The sequence below is a fragment of the Podarcis gaigeae genome (genome assembly GCF_964106915.1).
Source record: "Podarcis gaigeae genome assembly, chromosome: 10".
NCBI classification, from domain to species: Eukaryota; Metazoa; Chordata; class Lepidosauria; order Squamata; family Lacertidae; genus Podarcis; species Podarcis gaigeae.
In genome coordinates, this window is record NC_139686.1 from 8,896,820 (window position 1) to 8,913,477 (window position 16,658).

At 47.8% G+C, this 16,658-nt stretch overlaps 1 protein-coding gene and 2 long non-coding RNA genes across 12 annotated transcripts in view; 1 reads left to right on the top strand and 2 right to left on the bottom strand.

The window, feature by feature from the left end:
* LOC310826294 overlaps nt 1–16,658 on the bottom strand; it is a 204,687-nt gene that overhangs the window by 20,237 nt on the left and 167,792 nt on the right. The gene's annotated exons all lie outside the window — the stretch shown is intronic.
* LOC310826381 overlaps nt 1–16,658 on the bottom strand; it is a 131,804-nt gene that overhangs the window by 7,680 nt on the left and 107,466 nt on the right. The window lies entirely within an intron of this gene.
* Nucleotides 221–16,658, top strand: part of PFKFB3 (6-phosphofructo-2-kinase/fructose-2,6-biphosphatase 3) — a gene marked incomplete at its 3' end in the record, with an annotated part of 69,005 nt that continues 52,567 nt past the window's right edge. For 7 of the 10 annotated variants that reach the window (XM_083700342.1, XM_083700344.1, XM_083700348.1 and 4 more), the window contains exon 1: nt 14,538–14,602. Coding sequence is in view for 3 of the 10 variants with exons in the window: in XM_083700349.1 (XP_083556475.1) it covers nt 552–567 (16 nt within the window). Of the gene's footprint in view, nt 568–14,537; nt 14,603–16,658 lie in introns of those variants that run through there. The other 3 variants (XM_083700349.1, XM_083700343.1, XM_083700351.1) reach the window with 3 other exon arrangements.

Consider the following 16,658-nt stretch of genomic DNA (forward strand, 5'->3'; position numbering starts at 1 on the left):
GCAGAATAGTCAACAAATCACCACCGAAACAATGACAATCTATAAAACTCTGTGAACAGAGCAATAATTGAAAAATAACCCAAGCAACCCAAAGCAAAAGTCATTATTATTATTATTATTATTATTATTATTATTTATTAGAGAAATCCTATAATTTCAAATGCTTGGGCAAATAAAATACGGTTTGGTCCTCGCTCCCTTTGCAAATGTTTTCCGAGCCCATCGCTGACGCCTGAATGCTGTCTTTGCGAGCTCAGGGCCAGCTTTGCATCTCAGCAAACTGCAGGGCTGGGAGGCGAAGGGTTAAGCGGCGCTCTGCGGGCTGCATCCTGCAAACGCGGCTTCCTCCTTTTGCAAATCGAAGGTGGTGACGCTGCCGAGAGGAATTGACCAAATTTGTCCGTTTCCTTCCTTATTGCACCAATTTCCAGGCACCGAGGCAGAGAGAGAGCTGGAAGCCCCGGGATACGCGAGACTCTGCAGTTAGAGAACCAGCTGTTTTGCCCGCGCCTAACTTTCTGCAAGAGGGAGGCTAAGCATCATCTGCAGCGATGCCCTTCCGGAAAGGTAAGCACTTTGGGGTGTTGTTCGTTCCTCCCCTCTCATCTTCAAGGCGGAGCTTCCTGGTCCAGGCCTCCGAGGAGGAGACGGGTGGGCTTGATCGCTTTCGGTTTTGCCTTGCAGCCAGAGTCAAGGTGCTAGAGGCTCCGCTTGCTTATCTCGGATCAGGTGCAATTCGTACCTTGACACTCAGGTCAACGCCTTGGATTCTCGCCCAGGTGGTTAATTTGCACCTGGGCTGCACTACGCTAGGCTCCAGGTACGGAAGGGGCGAGTGTGCCACGTGACTTGCATGGTACCCCCCCCTTGCAGGGAGGATTCCCTGCAGGTAGAAAAGTAGAACCTCAGGGATCAGCCCAAAGTGACATGTGGTATTTTGAATGCATTTTTCATCATCTACAGTGTGAGCCCTGTGATGTTGTGTGTGTGTGTAAACAACAACTTAAAGCTGCTTGCAAAAAAAGATAATAAAGTTATGGAGGCAAAATTAACCATAATATAAAACTTGAAGGCAGTTAAAACAACAGTTGACGATTCTGTTAGTTTGATTATGAGAAGCGGCACAGTCCAAAGTGGAGGTTTGTCACCCGGCTGAAAGCTGTTTCTTTGTTGAATAAGGATTATCCCTGTTTGACTACTGGTTTTCTGTGCTTGTAATGGCTGCTTGCCGTCAATGAAGGTCCCAATGATGGTTGCGTATGGTGGACGTAGCACAACCTGTTTTTCATTCTGGATTTATGTTGTTGCGACCTCACCTGGGACCTGCAGGTGTAGGAGGTATAGGGTGGCTGATAAACTTGATAATAAATTTGATGATGATGGGACTTCACAACCCAGCCCTGTGTCCTATTGTCCACATGGCATCTGAAGCGGCTCACAGCACATGCGTGTGCGATGCACACTGAAGGGCGTGTCATGAGAACCCCTCTACTGGCTTGCAGGTTGTTGTCGGCTGGCGTTCCTTTTGCTGAAGCATTTTCCCAAATGAATTCGCTCCGTTTCAGAAGCCCAAGAGGGTTTTAGCCCCTGGCGCGTGATCTACGGGCCAATTTTCCGAGTGGCTTATGAAGCATACATGAGAAACTATCTCTCTCGTGTGGGGTGGGGGTACATGGTATCCAACTGAGTCCTCGTAGCCAAGAACACATTGCAAACCGCTCTTGGGGCCGTCACTTATGCTGCTACCCCGGATATCCAATGATCGGTCCCTGCTCCTGCCAACCTAGCAGTTCGAAAGCACACCAGTGCAAGTAGATAAATAGGTACCGCTCCGGCGGGAAGGTAAATGGCGTTTCTGTGCGCTGCTCCTCCAGCACCACAATTCAAAAGCATCCATTCTTTGGCGATCAGCCTTCTTTATGGTCCAGCTCTCACTTCCATACATCACTACTGGAAAACTCATAGCTTTAACTATGCGGATCATTGTTGTCAAGGTGATGTCTCTGGTGATGTCACGGCTTAGTGAGCCAGAAGAATCTGGGGCAGGAGACAAGGCCAAGAGGCAGAGATGAGTCTGGCTGGTGAATAGTCACAGATGTCTCCCCCTCCTGCTGCAACAACCTCTCCTGCCTGCTTGTCTCCCAGAACCAAGAGAGGCCTGAAAAGGGCAGGTGAGAAGTTAGCTTCACGCAGGCGCAGTCTCAGATTGCTTGGGGGGAAACCGTGGAGGTGAGTTGCCGGAGGTGAGTTGCTGTGCTCACCAGGCCTGACACCCCTGTGCAGATCCTGTTTTTGCTAACAAAGAGTTAACTCCAAATTGCTCGGTGTGATTTACTGCTGGCTCACTGCTGTCATGGAAGCTGGTCTATAAGGACAAACGAGGTACAGTCCCACCAACTCTATTGAGTTTTATTTATTTATTAACGTACTTATGTTACATTGGTAAACATTATCATATTACATTACAAGGCTTATTATAATATAATTTTCAGCATGTATGCAAAGCTTATTTACAGAGTTTATATACCTAGAGGGGGGGAAATCAAGGACAAAAAGCTATTCCGAAATCATATGCAGTGGTACCTCGGGTTAAGTACTTAATTTGTTCTAGAGGTCTGTTCTTAACCTGAAACTGTTCTTAACCTGAAGCACCACTTTAGCTAATGGGGCGTCCCGCTGCCGCTGCGCCGCCAGAGCACGATTTCTCTTCTCATCCTGAAGCAAAGTTCTTAACCCGAGGTATTATTTCTGGGTTAGCGGAGTCTGTAAACCTGAAGCATATGTAACCTGAAGCGTATGTAACCCGAGGTACCACTGTATGTACCAACACTTTGGACTTCCTGTCTATCCCGTTGTATATTCCTTTTTTTACAAATGAATGTACTCTTATTATTGTACATTTCTTTACATTTTATCTAATACATTCCTATATCAATATATACCCTTGATCTTATTTCTCAACTCAGTCTCTCTCCAACGTCAATCAAATGGTAGCATAGATAGCGAACCTTTACTGTATTTTTGAACATATATCTTATATCTGTCCCACTTTTCCATAAATTTTTGTTTTGAATTGCCTCTCAGGCTATTTGTCAACTGTGCCATTTCAGCACAATTCTTGTAGCTTTCTAGGCCAATCCATTATTGTTCCCACCAACTCTCAGTGTGCCTTCTGTCAGACCTCACCTGCTGTCACCCAACCAACTCCCCACCCAACCTCTCCATTTCAAACTGGGTGGGGACCTCATATACAATCTGACTTTGGCGCATGCCTCCGTGATGACACCATGTGCGATTGCGAACTGCGCTTGAGGCTGCTGCATGAGATGAGATTATAGGAAGGTGGGAGATTATCCTCCGAATAGAGCAGTATAGAAGGTGTAAAACTGGAATTACTATCCGAGGGAAAGTGCAACGGACCTGAGGAATACCTGAGCTACCCCGTAGGCCTGTTTCTGTGTGCAATTCAAAGTGGGGAATGTGGAATCACCTTTGGTGGAATGTATTTTTCCGCAACCTGAATTGTGAAAACCAGAATTTCCTCTGGGAAAAGAACAGGGCGTTTCGTTTATGTAGCTGGAATTAGGAAAGTTTTTATTGTGTTTGTGTGAGTGTCTATGGCGTCAGCTTCCATATCGGTTGTGTCGGGAAAGGGGGAACTACTTGAATTCCCCTTGATGGCATAATTTTTTGGGGAAAGCGTATTACCTGAAGGCAAGAAGTACATGTCACGCAGTACAAGCAAGAATTGTTTAAGCTGGAGCATTGTCCGTATAGCTGAAGGTCATAGAACAATAACCATGTTTAAACAACACAGAGAACAGAGGAAACTGATTATAACTGTACACTTGATAAGAATGTATTTTGACTATTTGATTTGTGATAATACTGCTTCAAAATCCGTAAGGAGAAAGCGGAGGTAAAATTATTGGGCAGGAAAGCCCTTCAGAAATTGTGTGCAAGAATCATAAGGCCCTGAGGCAAGCAATTTTTAATTTTAAACCTTGTTTCCCCCGCCCCACTTAGGAATAACGAACTTGCCAATGTTAATGGAAGTACAAATCATTAAGGTTTTGGGACTCAGGGAACTGAAAGAATCTTTAAGAGGTCTGACTTCAAAAATACTGATTTAGCTAAACAAAACTGCCAATACTTTGGGGTTGGTTCTTAGGCTGCAATCTGAACCCAACTTTACATTGAAGTAAGTTCCATTGACTTTAATAGGACTTACTTCTGAGTAGACATGGTTAGGATTGCGCTGTTTTCGGCTGAGGCACTGAGGATGGAATATAATACAAGAGAGGAAAAACAGCTTTCACAAGAGGGGAATAATTTTCAGACTTGGCCTCAAGGACAAAGCAGAAATACAACCCTAATAACCTAGATGACAAAGCAGAAATATAACCTGAATAACTCAAGAGCTACCAAAACAAGACATAAAACAGACAGTATTCTCCACAAAGCTCCCAGAGTCATGTAAGCAGAAAATGATTCTGATTTCAGATGCTAAGGAAGGCTTGACATTTATAGATAATCTACAAAATGACTCTGAAGGAAGAAGGAGCTCAGAAGGACGGCAAATACCCAGCATGTTTCCAGAGGGTTCAGAACCAATCAGTCAGTCCTGGAGACAGATCCAGGTAGCATCTAAAACCAGCCACCTGGCACACCTGCCCCACTTTAGACAACAAAACCACCTGTTTGTTTGAGGCCTGTGTGTGTAACATTTAGTGTGTGGACTCTCAGATGCAGTGTTAGAAACTCAGATTTATATGCTAGGCGCCAAATGGCTCCTTAAACGAAGGTTGCAGGCGCCAGAACGGAAAGTCTACTTGCCATTTTGTGAAAAGTCTTATATTTCAAATGACGGACTGACTGTGATTCCTGCTCAGTTAAACATCGGGCCAGTTCTGATGACAACCTTGAGCTAGGTTAAAAGCTCTGAGAACGTCAAGAAGAAAAGTCACTTGATCCAGGGACAATCCACAGATATACAGTCATACCTCGGGTTACAGACGCTTCAGGTCTTTCGCGTTTTTGGGATACGGACGCGCTGAAACCCGGAAGTACCGGAACGGGTTACTTCCAGGTTTCAGCGCTCGCGCATGCACAGATACACTAAATCGCGCTTTGCGCATGTGCAGAATTGCAACCCGCACGTGCACAGATGCGGCGCTGTGGGTTGCGAATGTGCCTCTTGCACGGATCGCGTTCGCAACCCGAGGGTCCACTGTATTGGCCTCTTTTTCTCACTGGTGACACATGGACCGTTCATAACATAAGAACAACCTTCACAACTGTGAGCAGGGTAGTGGGATGGGATAAGCGAAGACAAGTGACAACAACTAATTATAACGTCACCCACTGCTCCTACTCGGGCTGCACAGAGAAAGCAATTTGGTGCCAGAAATTCATATCAGTTGTACTGATAAAAATATAACTGATATGTATTAGTGTGTGAAAACAGGCAAGATCCAAGGATCCCCAGGGATGCAAATCCAGAGGGTGGAGATGTGAGACACCCAGGAATCTTCACTTGGTTGCAAGTGGCCGATAGTCAGGTGTTTTAGTGGAGAATTCTGCATGGCGGGGGGTTGGGCTAGATGACCCTCGGGGTCCCTTCCAACGCTACAGTTCTATGATTCTATGATTCATCCTTCACCTGCCGGCCAACATAAAGGTAAAGGGTAAAGGGACCCCTGACCATTAGGTCCAGTCATGGCCGACTTTGGGGTTGCGGCGCTCATCTCGCTTTACTGGCCGAGGGAGCCGGCGTACAGCTTTTGGGTCGTGTGGCCAGGATGACTAAGCCACTTCTGGCGAACCAGAGCAGTGCATGGAAACAGCGTTGACCTTCCCGCTGGAGCGGTACCTATTTATCTACTTGCACTTGACGTGCTTTCGAACTACTAGGTTGGTAGGAGCAGGGACCGAGCAACGGGAGCTCACCCTGTCGCGGGGATTCAAACCGCCGACCTTCTGATCGGCAAGCCCTAGGCACCACCCGCGTCCCTGCCTGCCAGCTTACTTACAGCCAGTTTGATGGAGGGGGGTTGACTCTGCCTGTCTTCGGCCATGGCTGTCAATGTTTCCCCTTTTTAAGGGGAAATTCCCTTATTCCAAATAGGATTCCTCGCAAGAAAAGGGAAAAGTTGACAGCTATGGTTTTTGGCTCTGCCCCAACCTACTGCTGGTCTCCCTGCTTTCCCTCCTACCAGTTCCAGAGGGTACCAGCCATCGCTTAGCATAGCATCTTATTTTCCTGTATCAGTTGTTGGACCATACATGGGGAACCTTTGACCCTCCAGACATTGCTGAACCACGGCTCCCATCAGCCCCGGCCATTGACTGTTAAATAGTGGGTAGACATAGCAGACGACGCAGCAATTTCTCCAAAGCAGCTCTTTATTTGTAAGCTGGAACAGAACTGAATTGAGGGGGTTGAGCTAGCCTGCTTATATAGAGCTCAAGTACAACGTAACTGTAACAACTTTCTGTAACTATCCAATCACTGAACGTCACTTTCCATCCCTTATTTGCATATGTGGACCTGAACTATCTACAGTATACCCCTGCTGGCCCAGGGTGAGAACTTCAGTACATAACATTGACCATGCCTGGTGGGCTGATGGGAGTTGTAGTTCATCAACACCTGGAGGCCAAAGGTTCCCCATTCAGGACCGAGAGGGCCCTGCTCTCCCTTGACTTTGGAGAGCTTCTTTGCTTAGATAATGTGCACAAAAGAAGCTAATTCTCTTTTTCTTTTTCTTTCCCCTCCTCTTCCACCTCTGAGTGCCACCGCCAGCTATTAATGGAACTTGCTTTTATCTAAATCTAGCCATGCGTCTGATGACTCAGGATGCCTGGATTTCCCATTTCTGGACAGGATCCAGTCATGTTGACGGGAAAATCACACTGCTTTAAGAGCGAGCTGGTATAGCTTCCCTTATGCCTTGTTCTTGTAGAGACTCACTCAGTCACTTGCGTGATCATATGCATTTTCATCAGAAACATATAAAGTGATTTGCTTGTGATTGTCAACATTTTGCAGTGTTGTCCACCCCCCAAAAAATATAGTGTGCTGTCTCCTACTGATTACACCCTTGCTGACCCTCCTGCATGAATAATAATAATAATAATAATAATAATAATAATATCATTATTATTTATACCCTGCCCATCTGGCTGGGTTTCCCCAGCAACTCTGGGCAGCTCCCAACGGAATATTAAAAACACGATCAAACATCAAAAACCTCCCTAAACAGGGCTGCCTTCAGATGTCTTCTAAAAGTCAGGTAGTTGTTTATTTCCTTGACATCTGATGAGAGGGCATTCCACAGGGTGGGTGCCACTACTGAGAAGGCTCTCTGCCTGGTTCCCTGTAACCTCACTTCTCGCAGTGAGGGAACCGCAAGAAGGCCCTCGACGCTGGATCTCAGTGTCCGGGCAGAACAATGGGGGTGGAGACGTTCCTTCAGGTATACTGGACCGAGGCCGTTTAGGGCTTTTAAGGTCAGCACCAACACTTTGAATTGTGCTCGGAAACATACTGGGAGCCAATGTAGGTCTTTCAGGACCGGTGTTATGTGGTCTCGGCAGCTGCTCCCAGTCACCAGTCCAGCTGCCGCCTTCTGGATAGCATTGACTAGTCTGATCCTAACTATTCCTCCCCAAACTGCCCACTGTACATATGCTGCCTGGAAACCAGTAAGACCAGGGGTAGGCAACCTAAGGCCCATGGGCCACAAGCAGCCCATGGGGGTCGTTTAACTGGCCTATGAGCCACCCCTGAACTGAGCCGCCCACTCAGCGAGTCCCTGTGCTGCGCTAAACCGGCACGGCACGGGGAATCGCTTCTGTGGTGCCGGAAATCACATCTGTGCAGACACAAATGCCAGAAATTGCATTCTGGCACAGATGCAGATGTCAGAAATTGCTCGCTTGCACTCACAATCCGGCCCATGGAAGGATCTCCACTGGAGTGAACCGGCCCAGGTGAGGTAAACCTTGCCGACTCCTGAGTAAGACTGTTTTATTTAGAGTGAAAACTGGAGGTGGCTCCTGGAAATAACCACGCACAGTGGAAAATCACAGCAGTGCACATGGATCATCTCTGTCCCAGGTCTTGAGGAGCTGTTTCTCAATCTGTATCAGGGCTGGCCCTATCATTAGACTGCCCTAGGCTGCTGGGTATTGGGTGTGCCAAAAGGGCATCAAATCATTAGTTACTAGCTGTAGTGTGTGTGTGTGTGTGTGTGTGTGTGTGTGTGTGTGTGTGTGTAAAGGTAAAGGGACCCCTGACCATTAGGTCCAGTCATGGCCGACTCTGGGGTTGCGGCGCTCATCTCGCTTTATTGGCCGAGGGAGTCGGCGTACAGCTTCCGGGTCATGTGGCCAGCATGACTAAGCCGCTTCTGGCAAACCAGAGCAGTGCACAGAAATGCCGTTTACCTTCCTGTACCTCGGGTTAAGAATTTTGCTTCAGTATGAGAACAGAAATCATGCTCTGGCAGCACAGCAGCAGTGGGAGAATGGAAATTGCGGTGGTAGTGGGAAGCCCCATTAGCTAAAGTGGTGCTTCACGTTTAGAACAGTTTCAGGTTAAGAACAGACCTCTGGAACGAATTAAGTTCTTAATCCGAGGTACCACTGTAGTTACTTTTTAAATTGGGGGGGGGGGCTGCTTTGATGAGAAGGAGGGATATCACCCCCTCCAACATTTCTCCTATGAAAATAGGAACATCCTATGGAAAAGGGGAACTTTCAGAGATCAAATCAGAAACCGGGACAGCTGTAAATCTGGGACTGTACCTGGAAAAAAAGAATCCGTTCCGCGATTCTCTTCGTCTAGCGGTTTTTTCGTCTTGCGAAGCAAGCCCATTGACAACTTAGCGGATTAGCGCTATTAGCGGTCTAGCGGCTTTTAGCGATCAGCTGTTAAGCGGCTTATCAGCGGATCAGCTGTTAAGTGGCTTAGCGGCTTAGGAAAAGGGGGGGGGAAGTGGGGGAAAACCGCGGGAACTCGCAAGATTTTTTCATCTTGCGAAGCAACCCCATAGGGAAATTCGTTTTGCGAAGCACCTCCAAAACGGAAAACCCTTTCGTCTAGCGGGTTTTCCGTCTTGCGAGGCGTTCATCTTGCGGGGCACCACTGCACTTGGAGGGTCTGGGATATTGATGCAACAAAGCAAATACAGTGGATGCTCGGGTTGCAAACATGATCCGTGTGGGAGGCACGTTCACAACCCGCAGCGTTTGCAACCTGCAGATCTGTGCAGGCGTGGGTCACGATTCAGCGCTTCGGCGCAGTGGCGTAGCGTGGGGGGTGCAGGGGGGGCCGGCCGCAACATCTGGGGGTTAGGGTTAGGGGGCGCAAATCCACAGGTTAGGGGGCGCAAATCCACGGGTTAGGGGGTGCAAATTACTTGCCTTGCCCCGGGTGCTGACAACCCACGCTACGCCACTGCTTCGGCGCATGTGCAAAGCGTGATTTAGTACTTCTGGGTTCGGTGCGGTGCGCAACCTGAAAATGCACAACCTGAAGCATCTGTAACCTGAGGTATGACTGTACTTATTCCTGGGATTTGGAGCAGGGTGTTCCGCTTCTAAGAAACCTTTGGCTTCAGCAACAGTTCCCTTGCCAGAAATGTTTTTATGAAACTGCAAATACCTTGAGACAGGAGGAGGTGTGTGTTTATATGCGTGTGTGTGTGTTTCTGTATGTGTGTATCTATTTTTGCATTTGGCAGGGCCCTGGCACAAGGAGGCTGGCATCCTATCCCTGGGAACATTCTTCCTGCTGCCTTCGCTGGAGGAGGAGAGAGAGTACAGTCCCTTTTGCTAGGGAGGGATAAACAGCTGAGCTTATTGGAGAGCGCAGCTGGCACGACTGCTATCTCAGCAGCCCGGGTGGTTGTGCACGCTCCTTTCACATGTCCAGGAGCAGGAAGTCTACGTCTTCCTCTCTCTGCACCGCCTGAACTTTCTGTAACCGAGCTCCCGCAGCAAGGCTTGGGCATGTGAAAGAGGCATGCGTGCGCATTGTTGCCTACAGCCCTGTTCACATGCTATCTCCATGCAGCAGCCGTTTCCAAGAAGCCTGAGGAACAGGCAAGCCCGATAAACAAGCAGCCCCCGAGTCCACTCCCCGGTGTTTTTCTGCTCTGAGTTTCACCGAGAGCCGAGAGCAAACATATTTTTCAAGCCTCCCTCACCCCCGCTTCAAGCTCAGACAATTACACAACATTGCAGAACATCCAGGGAAGTACCTTTAACTGGTTGGAGGTTTTTTGTTGGGGTGGAAAGGGTTGGCATGCAGCAAATATTTTTCATAAATACGCTCGGGGTGGTTTCCTAGAAAAACGGGTTGAGAACTAGCTGTTTTGTTTTGATTTTGCAGCCTTTGCAACATGCTTGTGGTTAACAGATGCATAAGAAAGGAACGCTATCCTTCTGGATCAGGCCAGTGGCCTTATTTTCCAGGGACAGTCCTGGATTTACAGAAGCCGTCCCGGTTTCTGATTTGATCCCGGGGTGTCCCACTTTTCCTTAGGACATCGCATTTTCATCGGAGAAATGTTGGAGGGTATGGAGTTATGCAAACCCTGATACAAGGATAGACATTGGTACCTCTGGCTGCGAACGGGATCCGTTCCGGAGGCCCGTTTGCAACATGAAAAGCCCGCAACCTGAAGCGCTGTATCTGCGCAGGTGCACGGCATGATTTGGCGCTTGTGTGCATGCACGAAGCACGTTTTAGTGCACCTGCGCATGCGCGAGTGGTGAAACCCAGAAGTAACCTTTACAGTACTTCCAGGTTGCCGTGGGACACAACCTGAAAAAACGTAACATGAAGCAAACGTAACATGAGGTATGACTGTAAGTAACTATACAGTGGTACCTCGGGTTACAGATGCTTCAGGTTACAGACGCTTCAGGTTACAGACTCTGCTAACCCAGAAATAGTACCTTGAGTTAAGAACTTTGCTTCAGGATGAGAACAGAAATTGCACGGCAGCAGCGGGAGGCCCCATTAGCTAAAGTGGTACCTCAGGTTAAGAACAGTTTCAGGTTAAGAACGAACCTCCGGAACGAATCAATTTCTTAACCCGAGGTACCGCTGTACAACCTTTAGAAGACACCTGAAGGCAGCCCTGTATAGGGAAGCTGCTTAATGTTTTTATATATGATGGAAGCCACCCAGAGTAGCTGGGGCAGCCCAGTCAGATGGGTGGGGTAGTAGCAGTAAGGAACAGGACGTCCCTATTTTCATCAGGGAAATGTTGGAGGGTGTGATCTAGTCTAGCACCCTGTTCTCACAGTGGCCAACCAGATTCCTCAATGGGAAACCTGCAAGCAGGATTCAAGTGCAAGAGCAACTCTCCTCTCCTGGGGTTTCCAGCAACTGTTATTCAGGAGCACTACTGTTCCCAATTAGGGGACCCGGGTGGCACTGTGGGTAAAAGCCTCAGCGCCTAGGACTTGCCGATTGAAAGTCGGCGGTTCGAATCCCCACGGCGGGGTGCGCTCCCGTCACTCGGTCCCAGCGCCTGCCAACCTAGCAGTTTGAAAGCACCCCTGGGTGCAAGTAGATAAATAGGGACCGCTTACCAGCGGGAAGGTAAACGGCGTTCTGTGTGCTGCGCTGGCTCGCCAGATGCAGCTTGTCACGCTGGCCACATGACCCGGAAGTGTCTGCGGACAGCGCTGGCTCCCGGCCTATAGAGTGAGATGAGCGCACAACCCTAGAGTCTGGCAAGACTGGCCCATATGGGCAGGGGTACCTTTACCTTTACCTTTTACTGTTCCCAACTGGGGAAGGAGACCATAGCCAGCATGGCGGGCAGCCATTGATAGTCTTCCTCTGCATGAATATGGCTAATCCTCTTTGAGTGCCGTCATTCTGCCCATCACTAAGTTCCATAGTTTAACTATGCGCTGCGTGAAGAAGGACTTTCTTGGCTCTGTCTTCCTGCATTCAGCTTCGTTGGATGCCCACGAGTTCCAATTATTATTATTATTATTAAATACCCCACCAATTATATATATATAAATTTTTAACTATTTTTTTCTAATTTACATTTCAAAATATTCATTTAGACAACCTGAAACCAATGACTTCCCTTCTTCTCTTTCCATTTTTAAAATATTTTTAATTGGAATTTTATTTACAACATAATACAACCCCCCAATACACAAATCCACCTTCATTAAACATGAACTTAACATACAATGAGCATAAAATACAGCAGTACAAACAACCAAATAAGGCTTCCTTTATCCTGTATCTGGCCTCCTTATTTACTTCTTATAAACTCCTTTATGAATAATTATTAAGATTTTTCTAATTATAACTTAAATATCCACATAGTCTCCTGCAGACATTAATCGAAACAAGTCCAGGTATGTGTTTTAGGGCACTGTTTTGTGAAGCATTCTCTACATTTTCCCCATGCTTTTTGAAACTCTTGTCTAGTGTGATCTGTAATTGCCTCTGTAACTCTAGCCAGTTCAATATACTCTAACAGTTTATCTTGCCATTCCTTTTTTGTTGGCACAGTTTCTTTTTTCCAGTTTTTAACAATTAGGATCCTTTGCTGCTCCCTTCTTCTCTTTCCGCAGTTCATTTTGCATACCATACATTCCTGCATATTTTACGTGAACTAAACCATTCAGCAATCCATTGTTACATCCATCAAAACTTGTTTACACTGTTTATCTAAATGTTGCCAGCATTTTTAAAGTTTACACTGTTTATCTAAATGCTGACAGCTCCCAGAATTCTTTGGGGGAAGCCATGACAGTTTAAAGCTGATTTCTACCCATATATACAATTTCTACCCATATATTCAGTAAACATTTTCTAGTCTCCTTTAAACGTCCGTTCTTCTTGTTCTCTTATTCTGTATGTTAAATCTGCAAGCTGAGCATATTCCATCAGTTTACGTTGCCATTCCTCTTTGGCTGGAACCTCGCTCGCTTTCCGTTTTTGGGCTAGCAAAATGCTATTGCAAAATTGCAACTGGTATGTCTGGCCTTGCTCTGGTGTTTGTGAGACAGATGTGCTTTAACGCTGAAACCTGCCCGACGAGGATTGGTGATCTTTGGCATTTAGAGGGGACAGGATTCGGTGATGTTGCGAGTCTGGTTTGAAAATTGGACACAGGGCACAGTTTGTGCTGTATTTTAATCCAAAGTCTGTGACTTGCTTACTCCAGAAGGAATCAGAGAGGTTTTACAGCTTCCTGGCCAAGCAGGACACTGACTGTGTGTGTAATAGCGAGGTATCAATTTCTTGGTCAAGCTGAGCAGCCAAGAATTATATAAACTGCCAGGACAGCAATGAGGAAACCTACGCAGCAAGAAAACAGATTAAGCCTTGCAGTCCTATCCCATGTTAGGTCACATTCACACTGTATATTTAAAGCACTGGGATACCACTTTAAGCGGTTTGGGCTTACGCCTCAAAGAATTCTGGGAACTGTAGTTTGTCAAGGGTGCTGAAAATTGTCCCCTCACGGCGCTACAGTTCCCAGAGTGGTTTAACAATAAATTTCTTCATAGAGAACTCTGGGAATTGTAGTTCTGGTATAGGGGGGAATAGGGTCCTCCTTATAGCTCTCAGCACCTTAACAAACTACAACTCCCATAATTCTTTGGGGGAAGCCATGACAGTTTAAAGCTGATTTAAAGAGTGCTTTAAATCATAGGAATATAGAGGCAGAAGGCGCTGCGAGGGTCATCTATAGCCCAAATTCCCTGCAATACAGGGATTTATTTATTTATTTGCCTGACTTGGGACTCGAACCCGCGTCCTTGAGATTAAGAGTCTCATGCTCCACCGACGGAGCTATCCCAGCTATATGGTGGCCTTACTAAGGAGTATGCCCTGTTGAACTCCTTTTGAAAAGACTTATCTACAGGGCCACAGATAATTCTCTTATTTGTGTGCACGTGGCCGTAAATTTGCAGGTACGCGATTGCCTTTCAATGTGGACAGTTGCGCCCTGACTAATACTAAGCTTGAGTGTAAGGTAAAGGGGTAAAGGGGACCCCTGACAATTGGGTCCAGTCGTGACCGACTCTGGGGTTGCGGCGCTCATCTCGCTTTATTGGCCGAGGGAGCCAGCGTACAGCTTCCGGGTCATGTGGCCAGCATGACTAAGCCGCTTCTGGCGAACCAGAGCAGCGCACGGAAACGCCGTTTACCTTCCCGCCGGAGCGGTACCTATTTATCTACTTGCACTTTGACGTGCTTTCGAACTGCTAGGTTGGCAGGAGCAGGGACCGAGCAACGGGAGCTCACCCCGTCGCGGGGATTCGAACTGCCGACCCTCTGATCAGCAAGTCCTAGGCTCTGTGGTTTAACTCACAGCGCCACCCGCGTCCGAAGCTTGAGTGTAGTTTGCCGCAAAACCACGGCTGAGTCACTCTGTGGCATCACCCCCGTCAACTGTCTTTTGCAAGGATGGCTTGGGTAGTTGCCACGGTAACGCGGAAGCCTTGTGACTTCACCGGATGAATCAGACCCAGAGAGAAGGAGGCTGTTGGGGGTGATTTAACCGACAGCGAGGCAATCCATGGGTCCCTAAGGGAAGCCGGGGTGAGTTCCTGATAAAAGTCTGGGCTGCTGAGGGCCGAATGTAGCCGCTTGTTTTCAGACGGAGGCGAGGAACCTGCAACTGGGTGGCCTCGGACTCCGACTCCCATCATCCCTGAGCGCTGATGGGAGTTGGAGTCCGCCAACACCTAGAGGTTCTTGATTTCAAACATGCATGGAGCACCTGGGGCCCTCCAGATGTTACTGGACTCCAGCAAAAATTATCCAGAGCTGGCGTGGTGGTTAGAGAGTCGTACTAGGAGGACCCCGGAGACCAGGGTTTGAATCCCTACTCAGCCATGAACCTACCTCACAGGGTTGTGGTGGGGATTAAATGAGATGGGGGAGCGGAGAGCCATGTATGACAACTTGGAGGAAAAGGCAGTGTTATATAAATGCCATAGGTAAAGGTAAAGGGACCCCTGACCATTAGGTCCAGTCGTGACCAATTCTGGGGTTGCAGCGCTCATCTCGCTTTATTGGCCGAGGGAGCCGGCGTACAGCTTCTGGGTCATGTGGCCAGCATGACTAAGCCACTTCTGGCAAACCAGAGCAGCGCACGGAAATGCTGTTTAGCTTCCTGCTGGAGTGGTACCTATTTATCTACTTGCACTTTGACGTGCTTTCGAACTGCAAGGTGGGCAGGAGCCGGGACCGAGCAATGGGAGCTCACCCCGTCGCAGGGATTCGAACCGCCAACCTTCTGATCAGCAAGCCCAAGAGGCTCTGTGGTTTGACCCACAGCGCCACCTGTGTCCCATAAATGCCATAAATAATAGCAATAATGATGATATTGATCCCTGATCGTTGGCCACGCTGGCTGAGGCTGATGGGAGTCGAGTAGCCTCGTGGGGAAGGTTACATGTTTGCCACCCCTGATATGAGGCTTAGGTTGATTAAAACCTGAGGCCAGGTACGTTCAAAAGATGAAACAGGTTCAAAAAACATGTGGCTCAAGTTCTGTCATGGTACAGCTTCTGGGGTTTCGAACACTGGACGTGTGGGCAAGGATTATGGTTAAATAAGACCTGTTGCCCCCGCCCCCGATGCAACTCAGTCAGATGGGTGGCATAATAATAATAATAAATAATATATAATATAATATATTGGACCCTCACCTCCCATCAGCCTAGACATTTCTTATTTTCACAACAATTCCTTTAACTGAATGCTTCCAATTGGAGTGAAAATGCTGTATTGCTGGACTACAACTCCCACCATCACTAACCCTGGACCGTGCCAACTCAGACCAATGGGATTGGAGTCTACCATCATCTACAGGGCCACAGGTTTCCTGTCACCTGATTTAAAGGCACACGACGCCCCCCCAAAAGCCTCAATGGGGCTTTATCTGCCTGCATTGTAAAGGCTGTGGCGGCAGCTGCCATTTCCTTCCAAATGTTTGTTCACAAATCAGGCCTGCAAAAAAAGCATGGGAGGGGAATGCAAACAACAACAACAACAACACTGGCTGAGCTACTTGGAAAACGGCACCGTTTGCCAGCTCTGCAAAAAAATATGAGCGGTCAAAGTGTGACAGTTGTGGGAAGAAGGGCTGTTTGTGGAGGCACCCCTGGAATAAGGTCAATAAGGAAGCTGTCCTATGCAAAGTCAGACCACTGCAGTCATACCTCATGTTACGTCTGCTTCATGTTACGTTTTTTCAGGTTGTGTCCTGCGCTGACCCGGACGTACAGTGGTACCTCGGGTTAAGTACTTAATTCGTTCTGGAGGTCTTAACCTGAAACTGTTCTTAACCTGAAGCACCACTTTAGCTAGTGGGGCCTCCTGCTGCCGCCGTGCACGATTTCTGTTCTCATCCTGAAGTAAAGTTCTTAACCCGAGGTACTATTTCTGGGTTAGCAGAGTCTGTAACCTGAAGCGTTTGTAACCCGAGGTACCATTGTACCGGAAAGGGTTACTTCTGGGTTTCATCGCTTGCGCATGCGCAGTAGCGCTAAATCGTGCTTCGTGCATGCACACAAGCGCCAAATCGCGCTGCGCACCTGCACATATACGGCACTTCAGGTTGCGGGCTATTCACGTTGCAAACGGGCCT